At 33.0% G+C, this 21,555-nt stretch overlaps 4 protein-coding genes across 5 annotated transcripts; 2 read left to right on the plus strand and 2 right to left on the minus strand.

The window, feature by feature from the left end:
* Positions 1 to 1,102: 1,102 nt before the first annotated feature.
* Positions 1,103 to 3,244, minus strand: LOC123700740 (dynein light chain Tctex-type). Its single transcript, XM_045648056.1, has 3 exons — positions 3,079 to 3,244; positions 2,839 to 3,004; positions 1,103 to 1,655 (listed from the first exon to the last, which is right to left on the minus strand). Exons 1-3 carry the CDS (start codon positions 3,112 to 3,114, stop codon positions 1,507 to 1,509), a joined length of 351 nt encoding a protein of 116 aa, XP_045504012.1. The 5' UTR covers positions 3,115 to 3,244; the 3' UTR covers positions 1,103 to 1,506.
* Positions 3,245 to 3,678: 434 nt separating this feature from the next.
* Positions 3,679 to 6,689, plus strand: LOC123700914. Its single transcript, XM_045648287.1, has 2 exons — positions 3,679 to 4,206; positions 5,623 to 6,689. The coding sequence occupies exons 1-2, from the start codon at positions 3,769 to 3,771 to the stop codon at positions 6,436 to 6,438; spliced, it is 1,254 nt and encodes a 417-aa protein (XP_045504243.1). The 5' UTR covers positions 3,679 to 3,768; the 3' UTR covers positions 6,439 to 6,689.
* On the minus strand, positions 6,425 to 8,077 carry LOC123700915. Its single transcript, XM_045648288.1, has 2 exons — positions 7,572 to 8,077; positions 6,425 to 6,604 (listed from the first exon to the last, which is right to left on the minus strand). Exons 1-2 carry the CDS (start codon positions 7,812 to 7,814, stop codon positions 6,425 to 6,427), a joined length of 423 nt encoding a protein of 140 aa, XP_045504244.1. The 5' UTR covers positions 7,815 to 8,077.
* A 62-nt stretch (positions 8,078 to 8,139) lies between these two features.
* Positions 8,140 to 18,725, plus strand: LOC123700736 (palmitoyltransferase ZDHHC2-like). Of its 2 annotated transcripts, XM_045648051.1 has the most exons (8): positions 8,140 to 8,371; positions 8,449 to 8,570; positions 9,286 to 9,392; positions 10,546 to 10,783; positions 13,810 to 13,948; positions 14,817 to 14,943; positions 16,379 to 16,486; positions 18,575 to 18,725. In XM_045648051.1, exons 1-8 carry the CDS (start codon positions 8,206 to 8,208, stop codon positions 18,648 to 18,650), a joined length of 1,083 nt encoding a protein of 360 aa, XP_045504007.1. In that variant the 5' UTR covers positions 8,140 to 8,205; the 3' UTR covers positions 18,651 to 18,725. The 2 variants fall into 2 exon arrangements, with proteins under 2 accessions (XP_045504007.1, XP_045504008.1); XM_045648052.1 differs by lacking the exon at positions 16,379 to 16,486.
* The last annotated feature ends 2,830 nt before the right edge of the window (positions 18,726 to 21,555 follow it).

Genomic DNA, 21,555 nt, shown 5'->3' on the forward strand with positions numbered 1-21,555 from the left:
TATTATATTTTAAGATTCTATCAACACCTCGTACGTACCTAGGTATTTACCTACATACAATTTATAAAATGACCGAGTACCGTCATGTCGAGTACAAAAACATATAATATATTTAGTCTATTCGTTTCTTCTTATCACTCGAAATAATTATATTCGACTCAAGTCGACAATAAATTCTTAGTTTCTTGTTAGTAGTTGCCTGTGCTTGTTGCCATTCCAAGTACCTATGTATATGTGTGTTTGACCATGGACGAATATAATGTTTGACTCAGGGGAGAAAATATTTATATATAACGAAGTATAACCCGATACTTCGTTCCAAATGTTCATTCAGATATTATTTAGATACCTACTTATATTATTAGTTTCCTTCTCATATCAATATCAGTGTGTAAAATTTATTTTTCAATTTATTTGCACATTATTCGCATCACCACTGCTTCGAAACTGCACTCAAACTGTGAAGACAAGCACTGTGAGGAAACCGGACAAAATTAGTCACAAAACAAATTATCTGTAAACTCATATAAGGCTGTCTCTGCAGTGTGTACAAACATGAGCAGGAGTCTGAATCCCTATTATACATTTTACTCTTTGATGAATAGTGTATTTAGATGAAGGTGCAGTTGACAGTACGAAGGTTCCAACTTCCCTACCAACCTATTCAACCTATTACCCTTACCAGTAATTACCTCTCGACCCATACGTGATCCAATGTATCTTTTATTGGAATCTATATAATGATTTTTTTTATAATTTCTACTTGTTACATAATATAGATATGCTTCAATATTTAAATCTAATTTTGACATCAGCGAAACTAATAGCGTTTTATTTATTTGCCACCTATCACCTATGTACATTTAAATAAAAAATGGATGTTTTGGTTGTACCCATGTTGTACCATTACTATTCTTTATGAAATGATAAATCTAGCAAAGATTATTAGGCTTTAAGTTAATTAATTTTAAGGCTGCCTACTGAGTTTTAGTAGAAATTGAAAAGTTGTAATTTTTAAAACTCTCTTAAAATTATATCTAGAACGATCTCTATGATCGCAACAAACCTAAATAGAGGAACAAAATGAAATAAAACACGTGAAGGGTTTTGTATATTTTTTTTATTGTGTATGAAAATATATCCTACTTACTTAGAATTAAGATTAGAAGACTACATTAACTTAATTGCAATTTAAGATAAAGCAAAGAACTTTTCTAAGTATTTTAATTTTGATTGTTGATGAACTTAAAATTTTTTTGTTACAAAAACTAAATAAAAAAAATGAGCAGGAATAAGTATAATTATTAATAAGCTACATATCAGCTAGATTATTTCGTTAATTTTATTCAAGAAGCTCCTAGATCTCTAAATAAGCGAGTGTTATAAAAAATAAGAATACAATTTTAAATATGCATACTGCTTATATTTTAGGAATTGGAAGTTGTGTGCTTTGACAAAACATAAATAATATAGAGTACAGTTAAGTATTTTTGCGTAATAACACGGCTAGATTCCGAGACCGAACACAGATACAATACAGTACATGGTCTTGTTCTCCCAGCGCACAGTGCAAGAGCCATCTGTGTTGTTGTCCCAGTAACAGGACGATGCTGTATGAAGCCCAGCGCCATTCTTCTGCATGATTGTACAAGTCACTGAAAGAAGACAATCATTTGATTACTTATACCATAAATTATTATCAATATATATTTATTTATCATACTTCATTGTAAATTTATCAGGAATTGAAAAGAAATGAACACAGAAACTTGGAAAGTGGTGAAAAAAAGGTGGCTATTGCTTAAAAGCAATCTCTTCCAGGCAACCATGTTTATAAATATTCGAAAAAATTATACACAATAGGAGATATTTGATCATGAGTCCACCATTATCATCTCATTGTCATTGGTTGCTTGACCAATCAGATCTATGATAAGGTGAGATCGCTTAAAAATTTATTTGAGTCTTTCCGTTCTTTTTGTGTCCAATGCAATATCAAGTTTTTGATTGCTTTATTTGCACTAATTTAAATATAACAAATTGCTTGCTAGTCTCATGATTGATTCCATTATTTGCAATTTTAATAAACAGATAAGCTACCTATATAGTTTCTACAAAAGCAAATGAATGTGATCATTATGTAGATAAATTAAAAAATTTATTAGAAAGTAACAATGTGTCTACAAATAAAAAAAAAAAAACAGAGAACAAGCAATATAATAGGTGTGTTTTGTATTTATATACAAAACACACCTATAAATCTGGGTTCTCTTATGTTTACTAAAAGAATAAGGTTAGGTAACTGTTCTTGTGAATTTTATGACAAATACAAAATGACCTTGGTATGCATTACTTTGGAAAAAAACTTAAAAAAACTTTACAAAAACAAAAGGTTTGATAATTGTAAGGCTGCTTTTCCATCTGCAAGAAAACTTCCGCGAGAAATGTCCGACAGTCTGTCTGACAGCAACTTGCAAGTCTACTTGCAGGTGAAAACGCGGAATTAGACTTGCAAGTTGCTGTCGGACAGACTGTCAGACATTTCTCGCGGAAGTTTTCTTGCAGGTGGACAGACGGCCTTATCCTGGCATTATTTTCCTTTTTTAATTCCTGTATGTTTCACCGCAGTATTTTACTAGTAAAAAGTTTGTTTTATTTCCTTACCTATGTTATAAAATTTAATAATAATTGTTAGTGAATTTGTATCGCAAACATTGTTGGATACTTTATATATATACACATAGAGATTCCGCAATATGATTACTATAATAATTATTTACATTTACACATACTTCGTACGTCTATTAAATTCAATTGAACAACAGTTAGTATACTTACCAATGTATTTGTATGGTTTTTGAAGTTTTGTCAACTGTCCTAAACAAGATTCTACGACAGCCGAAGTCCACTGGCTAACTTTGTTGTGCTGATAAGCAGTACCCCCGATTGAATTTTCAATAGCTTCTTTTATAATTTTACTTACATCGTCCACAACGAATTGATTCTAAAACACGACATGTTAGCATCAACAATCGATATATAAAATACCGTTACTTACAGGTAAATTTATAATCTTACCTCCTCAGATAAATCGTTACATTCTTTGACATCCATGATTTTATATGTGTGTGAAATATATTTTTTGCAACTTCTAGAAATTAGGTAAATACAACAAAATTTTTACGCTATTGCAGAATCTCAACAGTCAACACTCAACACCAGTCAATTCACAGTAGCCACAGAGCAAGTAGAAAGTAGCTGCCAAATGTGACCACAGAATGTGACAAGAGAAAAAGTCAGACATCGAAACCAAGTCGAAATCTGAACCACCTGAACAACATTTTATCTTGTTTTGCATTTAGGTATGTTCAGTAGATCGTGAGTAGATCGTTTATGTGAGATTTGAAAGGAGTTTTATATTATGTAATTGGTATTATTTTTATTTAAGTTCGATATTAAAAATATAAGAAATCACAAATTTGCACAAATTCGATATTTTCCACAATATTTTCCTGTGATTTTCCTAAATCAATTTTGTTCTTCTTGTGTATTATTAAAAGCATCTACAGACGCTCCGATTTGGTTGGTGCCAACCATATTGGAACCGACATGGCAACCATTCCGACATTGCTACAGATCCCCTTATATTACTTTACTCTTTGCTACAGATTGTCCGACGGTTGGCCTTCCAGCTGTCAGTTGACCATAGAGTTAATATAATATATGCAGTTGACTTTGTTATGAAGTAGTGAACGGACGTCTTGCCTCATGCCACCGGTATTATCGAAAAATGCTAAAATAGCGTTGGTTGCAGCAACCATTGTTGCTACAGCACCGCTGCAAAAGGAACAAAGGAAAAAACGAAGAGAATGGGCTAAATTCTACTATAGAAATAGAGAAAATTACAGTCATATGCGGCTCCTTAAGGAATTGGATGATGAAGATTTCCGAACATATCTTCGAATGACTCCAGAATCATTCGATGAAATATTAAATCTTTTGAAAAGATATATAGCGAAAACCGATACAGTTATGAGGCAAGCTGTAACTGCCGAAGAAAGATTAGTGGCAACTTTAAAATATCTCGCGTCAGGAAGAGAATATAATGATCTTAAATTAAGCACATGTATATCACCACAACTACTGTCTGAGATAATACCAGAGACCTGCGAAGCTATCATTAGAGTACTCAAAGATTACCTAAAGGTATGTATTCAATAAAACAACTTTAATATATAAAAAATAGTTTATTTATTTTTCTAAAGTAATAGTATACATAGTATAAAACAAAGTGTCTTTCTCTGTCCCTATGTCCCTTTGTATGCTTATATATTTAAAACTACGCAACGGATTTTGACGTGGTTTTTTTTCAAACTCAAATTCTTCTTCTTCTTCTTCTCTTAAATAATGGCTCCTAAAACTCAAACTCAAACATTTATTTATTCAATTAGACTTCTTCGAGAAGCACTTTTGAAACGTCATATTTTTAACATTTACTACCGATTCGGAAAGCAGCATCTATGGAGAAGAACCGGCAAGAAACTCCATAGTTGCTCTTTTTATAGATAGAGCGATTCAGGGGAAGGTTTTAGTACATAATTTATTAGGTTTTAGACAAAGGCGGGCGGAAAGCTAGTAAAAATTAAAATGGAAAAGTACGAATATCACTGAAAAATTACTTTTTAAAAATCAAATATTTTTTTAACTCCTTCCCCTTTCCTCTGACTACCTGTTGTTGATTGCTGCTTATGTAATTAATTAATGAATTGGAATCTAATTGTTGCTGGTATGATGATGGTGGAAGCTGAGGTAATGTTGATGACGTTGATGGCTGACTGAGTTGAAGTGATTGTGATGTATGTGAGTACTTATGTGATGGTGATGGCTGACGATGCTGTGGGGATGGTGATGGTGATGGTGCAAATGGTGACGGCTGGTGATGCTGAGGTGATGGTGATGGTGATGGTGCAAATGGTGACGGCTGGTGATGCTGAGGTGATGGTGATGGTGATGGTGCATATGGTGACGGCTGGTGATGCTGTGGTGATGGTGTTGGTGATGGTGCAAATGGTGACGGCTGGTGATGCTGTGGTGATGGTGTTGGTGATGGTGCATATGGTGACGGCTGGTGATGCTGTGGTGATGGTGTTGGTGATGGTGCAAATGGTGACGGCTGGTGATGCTGTGGTGATGGTGTTGGTGATGGTGCAAATGGTGTCGGTTGGTGATGCTGTGGTGATGGTGATGGTGATGGTGCATATGGTGACGGCTGGTGATGCTGAGGTGATGGTGTTGGTGATGGTGCATATGTTTGTGGCACCTGCTGCTGGTACGCGTACCCCTGACCTAAATATTGTACTGATCTTCTTTTAATATTTATTGAGGTTTCAAAAGTAAGCACTCCTAGTTTTGCATAGAACAATGTTTCTCCTATTAATTTTTCGGCGAGGCATCTTTGTACTTTTGGGAGCTCCTTGAGCTGAGAACTCACGGAGTTCCCGAAAGCATCAGCTGATGTGCCGTCACCAGATATTAATATTTTAGCAGACTCTAGTAATTCCGACTGTTTCTTTAAAATGTCATTTTGCTTTCTTCTCGTAACGCGTTCTCTTTTTGTTGCAGGTTCCTGAAACAGAAAATGACTGGTTACAAATAGCTAAAGACTTTGAAATAAAATGGCAATTTAATCATTGCTTGGGTGCTATTGACGGCAAACATGTTATTATCGAGAAGCCGCCAAAATCGGGTACACTGTATTATAATTATAAGGGAACTTTTAGCATAGTCCTGCTTGGTATTGTGAATGCAAATTACGAGTTTATTTATGTAAATATAGGTTCTAATGGCAGTATTTCTGATGGTGGAGTATTCAAACATACAACTTTTCATGAAAAAATGAAATCGAACCAACTAAATTTACCATCACCTTCTATTTTACCGCAATCAAATGTTATCGCCCCATATTGTTTTGTGGCAGATAATGCATTTGCCATTAATGAAAATCTTTTAAAACCATATCCAAGAAGAAATTTGACACATGATCAAAGAATTTTCAATTATAGACTCTCCAGAGCAAGAAGAATTGTAGAAAATGCATTTGGTATTTTAGCTGAACGTTTTAGAGTATTAAAAAGACCAATTCAAATTAATGTTCATAATGTACCCAAAGTTGTAATGGCTTCATGCACACTGCACAATTATTTAAGAAAAAAGTCATCAAACTATATAACAAGAAATTGTGTTGATACCGAGGATACTGAAACATGTACTTTTCGGCCAGGAGACTGGAGATTAAATGACAACTTAGTAGGCCTTAACAGAACAGAAAGGCAACGTACTGCAGATGGTAATTCTGTTAGACAAATATTCACTGAATATTTTAACAATCAGGGCCGGGTACATTTTCAAGAAAGAATGATTAATACTATGAATATTTAAAGCTTACCTCATCATTATGTGACTGGGAAGAATCCGTCTCCATATTATCAATAACCTCTGTCGTCGGCGTGATTTTTTCATCCAAGAATAAGAGGTGTTCATAGTACCATAGTGATGGCGTATGCACCTCATCGTTTCCAGCGCCACTAGTCTTGCTAGCTTCCACCTAAAATATGTAAAATATCCAAATTTATTGTTTACTGAAACCCATAGTTGTTTTATTTCTTCAATAAAGTACTTAGAATATATTATAATGATTTTTTTACTTGTTAAGTATTGTCAAAACATGTTTTGATTTACCACTATGTATACTTGCTAGTCTTGCTACATCAAGACATGTTTTGATATTGCGCAGCCGTATATCACTTCATATTTCTCTTGTTATTTAGACTGTAGAAGCCAGTCTAGGGAATGGGCGAAATCCTTTAGCAATCATGTCATCCATACTAATATTATAAATGCTAAAGTAACTCTGTCTGTCTGCCTATTACTCAATCACGCCTAAACTACTGAACCAATTTTCATGAAATTTGGTATGGAGATATTTTGATACCCGAGAAAGGACATAGGCTACTTTTTACCCCGGGAAATAGGATAGATTTTATCCCGGAAATCCCACGGGAACGGGAACTATGCGGGTTTTTCTTTGACTGAAGAGTTCTTTCTTGAAGAGTTTGTTTGTTTGTTTGTTTGAACGCGCTAATCTCGGGAACTACTGGTCCGATTTGAAAAATTCTTTCGGTGTTAGAAAGTTCATTTATCGAGGAAGGCTATAGGCTATATATCATCACGCTAAGACCAACAGGAGCTGAGCCACGCGGGTGAAACCGCGGGGCTCAGCTAGTTCATAATAAAACGCAATAAAAATAACTACGTTAAAAACAACCGACTTGAAAAACGGAGAAGTAAAAAATAAAAAAGATTTGATATTATTAATTACCTACTACATATTATTTAGATGTGCTATTTATTAAATAGGTTTGATATTTATTAAATACTTTTTAGTGAATCAAAGTTTCTACATTTCATTTATATGTCATCGAGATCAGACAAAAATGCTCATAAATTAAAAACATATAAAACACATTATTTATTTATATACATAACAGGATATTTGACTTGAATTTGCTTACCTTTTTTCGCTCCCTCCTATAGGATGTACGCATATTATCTAACTTATTTTTTAATGTTTTTAATGTAGCCCCACTGTCAATTTTTTTTAATAGTTCTAACATAATAATATATGCTTGATTTCGGGCATCTCTGTTTGCGTAATCTTTATTAGTTAAATCCCATAAACAGGGAAAGTCTTTATATACTTCCAGTAATTTTATTATAATATCACGTTCGGTGACTGTAACTCCCTCGGCGTTCATGTTGACACACCGGCGGCGTTGCGAATGCGAATGAGTCAATTACCTATATTACTCTATGGAATGAGCCGATTTGGTCGGAACAAAGCTTACAAACGTTCCAATTTGGTTGGGTCGGATAGGAAGTTGGTTTGGTTGGTATCGCTGGCGCATCCGACCACGTCAAACCAATATTAATAATAATTATGTCGGACCGACCGCTCTCTACACTTTCCGATTTGGTCGTGGTCGGATGGTTGGCACCAACCAAATCGGAGCGTCTGTAGATGCTATAAGGCATGGCAATAAAAAAACGCAACTTTCATTTCGTTTCGTTCATTTTATGTTGTCACTTGTCATTTTCAGTTCGGGTTCGGGTTGAACTATGGATATATTCGTAATAAATTAATTTTAAATGGCTTCATCAGTGCAAAATAATAGAGTGTTACATTCAGGATATTGTGCATGTTGCCGAACGTGCAATATGTGGTGCTGGAGAGCATTAAAATGGCTTCCAGTGTTGTTGATAGTTTCTATTGTGACATGGTCCTATTATGCATACGTTATTCAATTGTGCATTTGTGAGTAACTCGACTGTTCTTATAAGAAATTACTACAAAAATATGTATTAAACAAATTGATTTATATCTTTTTACAGTTACCATTGAGAGTACAGTGCAGCAATGTGTTTATCTTGTGCTATACCACATTTTACTTATAATGTTTGTCTGGTCTTATTGGCGAACTGTATTTGCGGACATAAAGCAAATTCCAGACAAGGTGAGTGTCTATATATTTAAAAACTAATCAATTTATTTTGTTCTTCTAAGTTAAAAATCTCTTAAGATGTCTTGAGTATCTGATCTATTTCCTGTGTTGTTGATAGACATACTTACATCAAAACCTTACATTAACATACCTTGATGAGATTTGGGTACTTAGGAAAAATGTTGATTTGAATTCTAGTATAACTAAATATCTGAAGATCATAACTAAAATCATGTCACTTACTATACAATAACAAGGACATCTAATATGGCCTACATTTATCAATAGAAAGTGTACTTAGCCATTATAATTTATAGACTATCAATGATAGGAATAGAAAGTCACATTCTTTCAATGGTTATCAATATAATATTATATTATTATAATTATTAATTATAATTAATAAGTCTGAAATATAAATGTTGATAAATATGAATAACTAGTTTGATCAATGATAAATGTTGATTTCTTATTTTCTTTGATTTAACTAGATATCATTTCAATTCTGGAATAAAAGTTTTTTGCTAACATATTTAACTACTTACAACTTAATTCAATAAATTGAAGAAAACATAATATGTACAAAATATATTTGTTATAAACAGTACTTTTAATATCTTTATCTGTTATCTCATTCTAACTCATTAATGAAATTCTTAGCTTATCATACACATTTTAAAATCAATAAATATAATAATTATTGTTACTGAAACATGTGAAATTTCAGTACAAACTACCTGAAGAAGAATTAGAAAAGTTATTGAGTGCGGATACAGAAGACGCGCAGCGATTGATTTTAGAGAACTATGCTAAAGATCTTCCAGTCGTCACTAGGTATTTATTATATGATACTATTCATTAAATTATTAATTATTATGCACACTTAATGCAAGGCGAATGTGTCTTATTGAGATTAAAACACATTTTCAACCAATTTCATTGATTATTTCTTGATCGTATAATCTACACTATCTACACTAATATTATAAAGAGGAAAACTTTGTTTGTTTGTTTATTTGATTGTAATGAATAGGCTCATAAACTACTGGACCGAACTCTTTCACCGTTCAAAAGCTACATTATCCACGAGTAACATAGTCTAGGTTTTATCTTGGAAATCCCATGGGAACGGGAACTATGTGGGTTTTTCTTTGAAAACGCAGGCGGAAAGCTAGTATTATGCAAGCTTTCCCATATCTGTTTATATTGTTCATGATAATTTAGAATTTTTGCATAGATTTCAATATTATGTTATACACTTTTATTTATCTTTTCTCAAGAGAATAATGCAAATTTTCTCAATCCTAGACTCTTATCTGCTTTACGGAAATTCAGCCGACTATTCTTTAATATGGAAAGCAGAAAAGAAATATTAGAAAATTTTGCTAATACTATCCCTGTTTTAACAAGGTTAGTTGTTTTATAATTGCAGTAGCTAGAATTGAGAAAATTAGGGCAAATTCTTTTGTATAATATCTTTCCCATCCAATTGTTTACTCAAAGATTTAGTTTAATAATTAAATTTAATTGTTAATTTTTTTTTCTGCAATGGGTATAGAATGATTCTATCTTTTTGAACACCTTAATGTCAACCACACCATCTTCATCATCATAAAAATCAAAACACAAATTTTGAGGCAAAACAATTTATTAGGTACGAAACGTTTGCTACTTAAATTGAATTCCTAACATTATAATTAAAATTCCTTATCAATTTATGCTATGAAAAAACACTTTCCAAATCTATTAACACGAGGTGGATTTTTGAGATGGGTCAGTAAGGGTTGGTACCTTAACCGTTATAGCTACAAGAAACCAATTTACGGGTTATGAGACCATTCAATATTATTTATTTTGAAAGTAGAATTTAAGTTTAGAAACAACTCCTAACCCGTCTCAAATCCACCCTGTATATGTAGACTATGAGTGTTTTATAATAGTACCATAGCTACTATTTTGTCATAGTAGTGAGCATTGCAAATTCCAGAACAATGTCTGGCTCGGTCCGCTACTGCAATCGATGTGTGCTGGTGAAGCCGGATCGCGCACACCACTGCAGCATATGCTCCCGCTGCGTGCTCAAGATGGACCACCACTGCCCGTGGGTCAACAACTGCGTGTGCTTCCACAACTACAAGTTCTTCATGCTGTTCCTTGGATATGCGCTGATGTATTGTATCTTCATCATGTCCACATGCCTGCCGTACTTCATACGGTTTTGGAAGGTATGTTTGTAAATTGTGTATATTGTGATTGTGAGCTTCACAGCTTACTTTTTGCTTATCTGTCAGTTTAAGTGACAGATAATTTATTATGTACATTTACTTCAAGTGTCACATTGGGTATGAACAATATTAGTAAGCGGTGAATCCAACCATTAGACTGTTTAATTAGAAATAATAAAGTAAAGGTTGTTATTAGTGGCAGTGTTAAATACCAAAAGCCTTATGCTGTAGTTTAAAGGAATAATGATGATGATTTGAATTTATTTTGATTTTGTGATTAGACTTTATTTACTTTATTATAATCAATTTTTATTCGATTTCATAATAATTATATTATAGCTGTATGTGGCATATAGCACAGCCATGACTTTGCAATTTCGTATTTTCCCATAATCTTATCTCTTTTGCTTTGAAGTTTGCTTCATTATAGTAAAAAGATAAGGAAAACTTGAATTCAGTTGGTCTTGGTCTATTGCAGCATGAGATAGTTATGTGTATATATGATCGCCTAAATAGATTAGATGGGTTATATTATGTATAGTATATTATGGCTGACAATTGCAGATGTATCAGGAATACAAACATGCCCACTGCGATCGTCTGATTGACACCGGCTCATTTACTAAGCAATGCATGGAGATTATTGATGTAACCCTCTTTTATAACTCGGCTTGATAATTAGATCTGTAGAAGTAGTTCAATGGCCATCACCATATTATAGTATATTTATATATATTGTTTTTTTTTTTAAATAGCTTTTCGCCCGCGGCTTTTCCCGCTTCGTCTAAAACCTTATAGATGATATACTTAAAACTTTCTCTTATATCACTCTATTTATAAAAGAAACACCATCAAAATCTGTAATTTAAAAGATCTAATCATACAGACACATGCATGGCGGAACGCGACTTTGTTTTATAGTATGTAGTGAAGGACAAGGTATTATATTGATTCATGAGTAGTGAAGCGATGAATAAGTAGATGCGTAATATGAATGTGTACTACAAGATATTGAATATGCTTAACATATTAGGATACAATTAGTCATTGGTAGTGCCATATACATGGTATAGACGTTCCACATTGTTATTTCTTATTACATACTAGCTTTCCGCCCGCGGCTTTGCGTTTTCAAAGAAAAACTCGTTCCCGTAGTATTTCCGGGATAAAACCTATCCTATGTCCTTTCTCGGGTATCAAAATATCTCTATACCAAATTTCATTCAAATTGGTTCAGTAGTTAAGGCGTGATTGAGTAACAGACAGACAGACAGAGTTACTGTCGCATTTATAATATTAGTATGGATTATTTTACATATAAAGGGCTATGTTATAGAAAAATTATTGATAAGTTAAAAAAAAATGACAGAATGTGAATTTTGTTTTTCAAATCGCAGTGGGAATGATGATATCTTTTAGTGTAGTTTTTTAATAAACTATGTGGAACGTTTTATGCAATATAGATAAGGTATAATTAGTAGATTAATTGTTGCATTAATTAAAATGCTATTAGTGATAATTATAATATGTAATAACAATATTAATGTATGCTAATTTGCTTCCATCTACATCTGAAGTAGATTTTAGGTAGTTGGTAGTTTTTTCACAGATTTCAACTGCTTTTCTAAGTTTGCAATTTCACAGCCTGTGACGTGTTTTTTTATCTTTTGTGTAAACAAAATATCAGTGTATGAGATAATTCACATACCAGTAGAGATTAACCTAATACACAAGTCGGACAATTTACACTATATCAGAACATAAATGTATTAAAGATTATCCATGCATATAATATTGTAATGTATTCTAAGTAATTTGACGACTAACTAATAGAAGTCACTGATAGCCCACTTGCGGCTCATATTTTCATACAAATTGACAAATAAGATAAACAGGACACACCCAGAAGTTTTTAACTGGTCGTATTAAGTCTCATTAGTCATATATTATGTGATATGAATATTTAACTTCACATTCTTTACGCTTTGCTATGCTAATTAAAAGGAAAGATTACATTTTTTTAAACTTGTAATGGATATAATCATAGCTATAACTACTAAAAATATTATGATAAAATGGTCACCTATATATTATAGCCTATATTGTGAATATGCCTGGGTAACAAAGCCTTTTTTATTGTTTTTATCCCGGGGCAATACACATGATGCAAGAGCAAAGTAATCAGCAAATTACCTACTGTCATGGAAATTACGATGTTAAAGGAAAATTAAGATAGATTACTTAATTATCTCATTGAACATTTCTTCGTTGAGGCGTCGCTTTAATTAATAAATTGACCATGCCAACTTAAACCTTGACACAGAAATGTATCGCGTGCCAGTAATATAGTATAGTATAGTATAGTAATAAGCTATTAAATATTTAAAAGTTTGTGGCTAGTTTATAGGGTATCCCCTTTCATATGATTACAATAAATGTCACCGGTCACCTGTAATCAACTACATAATATTATTGTACAATATAATGCGTGATATCTAACATTTTCCTCCGTTAAGTCATAATTATCAACATGTGAAAAACCTGTATCGATTATCTTACGTGAAATGGCAGCGCACATTACAAACAAGGGATTGCTGTTACATTTCCCGCTTTTATTACTTTCGAATCAAAGTATTTAATTGTAATGAATTATAATAATAAAGAATAATCTAAAATATCTTTCCGCCCGCGGCTTCGTCCGCTTTGTCTAAACCTAATAAATATATACTAGAACCTTCCCCTAGAATCATTGTCGAATAAAAAAATCTGCATCAAAATCCGTTGTGTAGTTTTAAAGAATAATAAAAATAAAGTATACATACATACAAACAGACGCGCGGAGCGACTTTGCTTTATACCATTTAGTGACATACTTAAATATAATAAAAAATTAAAAAACGCTCAAATAATGCACAACACAATTGATTTCTAATATATTTTATTAATTCCTTGTGTTATACAGGATGATGTTTTCAGGATCATGTTTTCAGGATCATGTTTGATTTTTTTTTTTTTATTAAATACAGGGTGATTTCGGCGCCCCGGGCAGTGCGGGGAGGTACCACATTGTGTTCGCGTTCTTCGTGGCGCTAATGTTCGCCATTTCGCTCGGCTCGCTGTTCGGCTACCACTGTTACTTGGTCACGCATAATAGGACAACTTTGGGTGAGTACGGGTCTAAGGAAACTGGTTTAATTTGTGTTTTGTTGGCTTTGAATATGCTAGTGAAAAATCCCATCTTATTTGGCAATTTAGCAGAATGTCTGAAAATTCTCTCGCTCTTCTATTCAAATCTCAATTACATGCGATAATTTAACCGTGATGAAGAACTTCAACGGTATATGTATGTGTAGGTCGTAGGAGAACAAAATAAGAGAAGACAAATTTAATACAGCACCTAAATATATATTTAATCATAGTCATATTAATTGTATAACAGCTGATCATTTTTATATTGTAGATACTATTTACTTGTAATAATTGCCATTAAATTTAATAATATACATTTTATCATGATGTAATAGCAAGAAATATATGAAACTTTAAACATTTGATCATGTTTTTAAGTATTAAATAAGAGTTTGGTTTCAGATATGCTTGTGTCATACAACCGCACGGGCAGTCCGACGGGACAGATCATAAACTCTATGCTTAAAACCATGATCAATGGTAACTTGCTATATAATCTGTAGACGTTGCGTTTGTTATCTATGGTCATAATATTTTTAGTCTGTAGACGTTGCGTTTGTTATCTATGGTCGTAATGTTTTGGTCTGTGGATCAGTGACATTTTAGATTAAATTAAAATTTTGCAATAGGTACTGTACGGAAAGGTGAATAAATGTAATTTTATTTAAAATATGTTAATATATGTAGCAGTATAATTTCATTTATGAAATATAAATGTTTAAGGAAAATACGAGTAATGTATTAAGTTACATAGATGATATACATGTTTGTGTGCGCAGGGGGGGGGGGAATTAAACATGCAAAAAAAAACGGCCTCATAGCTGTGTTGAAATGAAATTTTCAGAAGCGTTCCGAGCGCCAATGTTCCGAGGTGGCGCTGACAAGAATGGCTTCTCTCTCGGCGCGTACAACAACTTCAAGGAGGTGTTCGGCAACAGCCCCAATTTGTGGCTGCTGCCCGTATTCACCAGGTAACACACACACTCAAACTCAAACTCAACTAAACTACACTTTTTTTAGATGAGCTTCAACTCAAACTGAAACTCAACTAAACTACACTTTTTTTAGATGAGCTCATACTGAAACTCAACTCAAATAGATATTTTTTAGATGAGCTTTGGAATCGTCGAAATCGTGACTATGAACATTAAACAACAAGACTCACAATCGCGCTCAAAAATTGTCCGAAGAAAAACTCTGCCCACGCGTGTATTAGGCAGAGTTTTCTAATGAGTGATATATTAGACTTTGAACTTTACCGCCATGCAATAAGATATTAATTTCAGTGTATGTTTTATACAAGGCCGTTCGGACAATTTTTGACGACCTTTAAATAGGTAATTGTGAGTGTATACTTGTTTATAGTATGTTATGGTCAAAATACATAATTTAATACTTACCACACTATAGGCTAGCTAGTACGTGTAGTAGTCTAGACTTGACTAGGTGTGAAAAATTTAATGTTAGTCACGATTTTAATCTGATTGGGATAATTTTTATACAGATTTTAATTCAATTGGAGGTTTTATTAGTAATATATTTTTATTGTTGTTTTTGTGTACAAAATTATTATAAATGCATCAACTGTGTGTGCATGTTGCGTGTGTAAAAAGAAGTGAATGACGTAACATTTTGTGGCGTTTTTTGAACGGAGTGTATTTTATATTAGTGACCGTTGTTTTACGTATACATAAGCAAGTAATTTTACTAATATTATTTATCTATGTATGTTTATTCATCCTCGACTCCATCTTTAATAATATATGTGTATCATTTTATAAGTATTATGTGTTATTATTGTACTAATTGCTGAGTGATTGAAAGAATGTCTGTTTCATGAGTGTTAAAATATGAAATAAGTCTTTGAATGTAAATCATGCATTTCACTTCATTACGCGCGCTATGCCTATTTGAACTTTATTGTAATATTTATTTTTTAATATTATTTATTATATACCTATAATCACTATATAATATATGTATTATGTATGTTTATTAATAAAGTATATATGCAGATTATGTATACATAAAAATAGTAGGTACATTTACTATCCTGGGAGACTACAAAACTACAGTTTGAGTTATATTGTGCATGATAAACATAATAGCAGGTTCGGTTTGTTCACGTATGTTTCCAAAATATGAATGACCCTTGATAATGCTTAGTTAGTTAGCGAACAAACTGGATACTAACAAACGACTGAATTAATGATTAGTTTGTCATAACAATCATAGTAGCTTCGTATTTATTTTGCATTTCACACTCACAAAACGAGAGCGTAACAAATGAATAGTCACTAAACAAGCATGGTACATGAGTGGCGAACGTCGGAGCGTACGCCGTACAGTATGCGACGGGCGTGTGGGCACAGTTCACGCAAATGTAAACGCTATTTACATCCATAGCCTAGGAGACGGGTGCGAATTTCCCGTGCGTCGCGAGCACCAGCTGCAAACGTTCACGACGCCGCAAGAGACGCACGGGTACGAATCTATGGGCATCACGCGCTCAAGGTCAGAGCAAACGCACATGACGCACATACCTTGAGAATAAAAATGCGATCGCTATAGGCGTGCCTTTCAAACTTTCTGTTATTTTTGTTGATGTACGATAAATAAATAGGCTCACAATCGCGCAAAAGTTGTTCGTACCAAAACTCTGCTTTCGCGAGTTAATACTCGTGCCTAATGGCAGAGTTTGCTAATGACTTTAAAAATTACTGTAATGTAATGAGGTGCTATTTTCAATGAAAGTTTTATATGATTGTGCGTCTAGGTATTTATAGTATGTCAATGATTATTTTATATTATTGCCATCCCACTTTTGATTGCTAGTTTGCATTTGCGTTATAATATTTTAACCAAGAAGCTTATATCTAATACACTGGAGATTGCACTATGAACGTTGACTTGTCACGCCTGGTTGTTTTTTGTCCCTTTCACACCTAACTTGGCAAGTTGGTGTGAAAGGGATGAAGGCGTCATTCAAGGTCATACCTTCCCGTGACTAGTCATCGTTCAAAGTGCAATCTCCAGTGTATTAGATATAAGCTTCTTGATTTTAACGCATTCACGGTTGTATGTGTGCGTCTCGTTTGTGATTTTTGGGATTTGACATGACTTTTATAAATATAGGTAGTTTAACTCATAGATCGCGCGAGATTTGGTCAGTAGATGGGTTCCATGGTAATAAATAGATTTTTGAGTAAATACGAGGTATATTTAAATGTATGTGTGCACAGTTTTGTAATTGTTTATGTGATTAATACACAGAATACTTGTGATGTCTGTACGTTGTACTATTTTTCATAAGATTTCATATAATAGAAACGTTGAATGGCATACCTATAGTAGTTTGTATGCGAATAAAAATTATTTGTATTTTCTTAATTTTTTAGTCGAGAACTTTAATTAATGTAGATAAAATTACTTTTGTAGATAATAAAATCGTATAAAATAAATAATTATTTCGATTCGCCGATAGTCATTAGTAATATTCTACTGTAGTGTTGTGAAAACGCGGGTGTTTTTTAGAATTTCAGTTGTGACTACAAATTCTTGAAGCGGTATTGAGTAAAAATGTGCATTTTTGCACTTATTATTGCAGTTCTACTTTATTAACGAGGCAGATTTGATATTTAAGCTAGTGCTTTGTAAAGGCAACTCAATACCTTGCCAATATATGCCAAAATGTTGTTATTTTTTATACATGCTCTTTTAATATGATAAGGTCTTGAATATTCCGTACATTTTTTTAATTATTTTTAATGCTATGTATTATTATGCAAAATTTAAAATAAATGTCTTCCAATTTATACGAAATTGTATAGTTTTGCATACTTGTGTCCAATACCAGTTAGGTAACAGATTCGATATATTTTTATACTCAAGATATGTGACCCGAGGTCGTGAATTACAACGAATTTTAATGTAAAATAACGCATTAGCTTATGCATTTATTTTCGAGCTCTATACAACACACAAGACTGATAATGCTATAGTGTAATACAGTACTGGATATATTTTGTAAGTTTTTTTGTGCACAATAAATGTTTTGTTCCTTTTTTATTTCTTTTATTTTTTTATACGCCAGTACACGCTTTGACGACAGTCAGATATATAGAGACGCTTTGCTTCGCCGAGAGAACGATAGTTGAACAAGCAAGCAAATGGATGCATACAAATATATATTTAACACAATTGGCAACAGATTTCGTCAGTGTGATGTATAATCGAAAATACACACAATAACCAATCATGCTTTTTTATTTACACTGCTTTAAGAGAACTCAATTATAGAGATACACTTTTGGAGGCGTATAAGGATTTATTTTTATTTTATTCATTCTCTCTCAGTCTGAAATCATCGGATGCTTCTATGGTAACATTGACATAATATCTAGAATAATAAATAAGCAGTAGCAACTTGTATAAAATTAAAAATTTTAGCCTGTTATAGTTAGTATAGTTATAGTCTACATAGACAAAGAGAGTGTTACACTAGAAGCAACCGAATTGAACACTAATTTCTAACTTACCGATTTGTCACTTTGACACAAAGCAATAGAGGTCAATTTCGAATGAGGTTTTATTGGATTTTAGCGTGGAGATGGCACACGAGACTGAGAGATGGAGACTTTGCCCCCGACGGGGGAGGACCGTCCCGCAAATAGTATAAGGAAAACACACTTTCACAATTTACTTTCGTTATATTATTATTATGTTTATATTTAAATAAAATCCTTCCAAAGAACTTACGCTTTTCATTCATCAGCATCGAGTCGAGATTTTTCAAAATTATGTCATTCACTTCTTTGTACCCCTTAAAGAGAGAGATTTGTGTCCTTTTGCATGCTACAAGTAGCAGGCATTTAGCGTAGGTGTGACTTAGAGTGCTTGTGTTAGTGAAATAGAAATCGCTAGACGTCGTACCGAAATAGCTCCTATAGAATTTTGGCTTACACATAGGCTAAGAGAACATTTATAAGTATTTCATGTACACCAAATCGCTTGCACATCATTTCCTTTCACTTCCACAACGTTGGCACAAAACGACTGAGTATAAAGGGGCTTGTGCTATAGTTTGGGCGACGCGATGGTGTTCCCGCAGCCGCAGCAGGACGAGGATACGGAGTCGCTGCTGAGCTCCCGCGGAGATCGCTGGGAGCGGGGGGAGTGCGGGGTGCGGGGGGAGCGCGGGGTGCGAGGGGAGCGCTGGGGGACGCGCTTCGACGACCGCGACAGCTCCTCGTACGACGAGCTCTGAGTGTAGGGCTGGTCACGGTTACGGGACTCAGGCTTAGTCTATTATGTGTAAAGGTGTAGGAAGGTTGCTTCATGATAATAGCACAGTATTACAATATTATTTCCTACAGTAAGGAAACGCCTTTGATGTCGCGCGATGCCGCCGCCAGCGTAGGTACTTACGCTGCCACACGAAAATACGCTAGGGTTGCAAGTTGCAACAAATGGGAAATAAAACAATTGTGATTATTAATATTATGATGAAATCATTTATTCATATGTACATTCAAAATAATTGCGATTATTAAATCTGATGCAATTATTTGTTCATAAATATATAATTACAGATATTGCACTGCTAAATATTATTTACGTGGACACTTTATTTTTGGATGTTCTTAATTGTACATTATACCATTTAACTAAGTAATGCATTCGCATTGGGATGTACAATCTGATTAGAAAATAATGAGGACAACATATACATAGCTTTGATTTTAATTCAATAGATACAATTAATGCAATCTTTCTGAAATATTGTTTCCTTCTGGGATTTCAATGTAGATATACATCCGTAAACGGAACAGTTTTTGCGCGCCATAATATAATGTGTAAGTACCTATGTATAATAAAATTATTACACAAAAAATACGACTGCGTCGTCCTTTCGCGATAGTTAATGCAAACTCAGCGTGATTGCATTAAGCGGCCCGCGTCGCCCGACCCCCCGCCAGTTCCCCTCCGTTTCTCTGCACAAGTACATTCGTCGCCATACTGTAGGAAATATGGTAATACTGTGATAATAGTGTTATAAACAATTGTGTTATTGATGTATGGTACAGATGGCTTTCCATATATTTTTTGCAATTACGATGATTTTTAACGTATAGTTTTATTTCAAAGTACTTAAATATTATTATATTATATAAAATTGAGTACGTATAAGTGAGATTAACTTTAGGTCCGTTGTGTGCGATAGGTTTTGGAAGATTTTAATTTTTCTTACCTTCAGTATGCAAGTTGTAATATTTTGTTTTCATTTAATTATACCGCTGGTTTATAATTTATATGTATAAAGATAATTAGGTTAATATTTAATTGATACTCAATAAAAATGAAACAATGGAATACACCCGATACCACTATATAATAATTGTACTTACATAGTGAGGTACATATTTAGATGAATATAACTCATAGTAAATTGTTAAGAAACAACAAGCCTGTAAAGTAACGTGACCAGAAATTATGAACAAATTAACGAATATTTAGATGAACGGTGCTGACCTTCATATAATAATGTAGGAGAAAATATATTCAAATAATTAAAATTTAATATATCTGATACTGAATAATTTGAAATCTGACTGTGTTGTAACACATTTATATATACTTGTTAGGTTTCCCTTAATTTTCTTATTTCTTCTGTATTGAATTCTTTATAAACATTGTTTACTAGTATGAAATAATAAGATGTTCTTCAACACAGTCTGATCTCGTAATATTTTGTACTTACCCAATAATTAAATAAGGGTTTTTATTCATATAAAGGAACTGATATTGGTAATTTTGGTTCTCCTATAAATAATAACATAAGTTTCGGAAAAGATCTAAAAAAATTAAAAGAAAAATTTCTTCAATCTTAATATTCTCAGAAGAAAACGAAATTTGTTTAGCTTAAACGCATGTATGTATAAAAAGTTTTGTGTATAAAATATAGATTATAGAAACAGTCCAATTTCGTTCTTAGAACAGGCCGTTGCCTTAGGAGTAACAATGAGCAGTGTACAAAGTGCTTTTTAATTAATATGAGACTGCTAAGATGAGTTGTTTAATCTGATATATATAAATTAAGTATTACTCATTTCTCGGCATTTTTTTTTTTTTGTTGGTTTAAATTACTTAGACTTAAATAACTTAGATTTAAATTATTTTTTATGATAAAAACATTCCACTACTATTATTTAATGACAAATTAATACTCTACTAATGCAATGTCGTTAGTTTATTTCATTGATCTTATAGAAAGTTTCACAATAAAGAAATTAAAGAACAAGTTTTGTTACAAATTTGAAAATTTTTAAGTAATTTTAATTTATATAGTACTCCATAAGTGGAGTTGTATGGGGACTGGCTATAAAGTATATACTTACTTACCTAAAAACTATAAAAATATACAATAAAAATAAAATAAAATAGAATCAGCATGCAATTAAAATACAAAATTTGACAAGAACGTTTTGAAGCCTAGTCATTAATTGTCACATTTCTTTATTTGTAAAAATTAGGCATACGAAGCCCTTCAGGTTGTAAGCTCTACGAGGCATGTACGCTTTACA

Source organism: Colias croceus, chromosome 20, assembly GCF_905220415.1.
Source record: "Colias croceus chromosome 20, ilColCroc2.1".
NCBI lineage: Eukaryota > Metazoa > Arthropoda > Insecta > Lepidoptera > Pieridae > Colias > Colias croceus.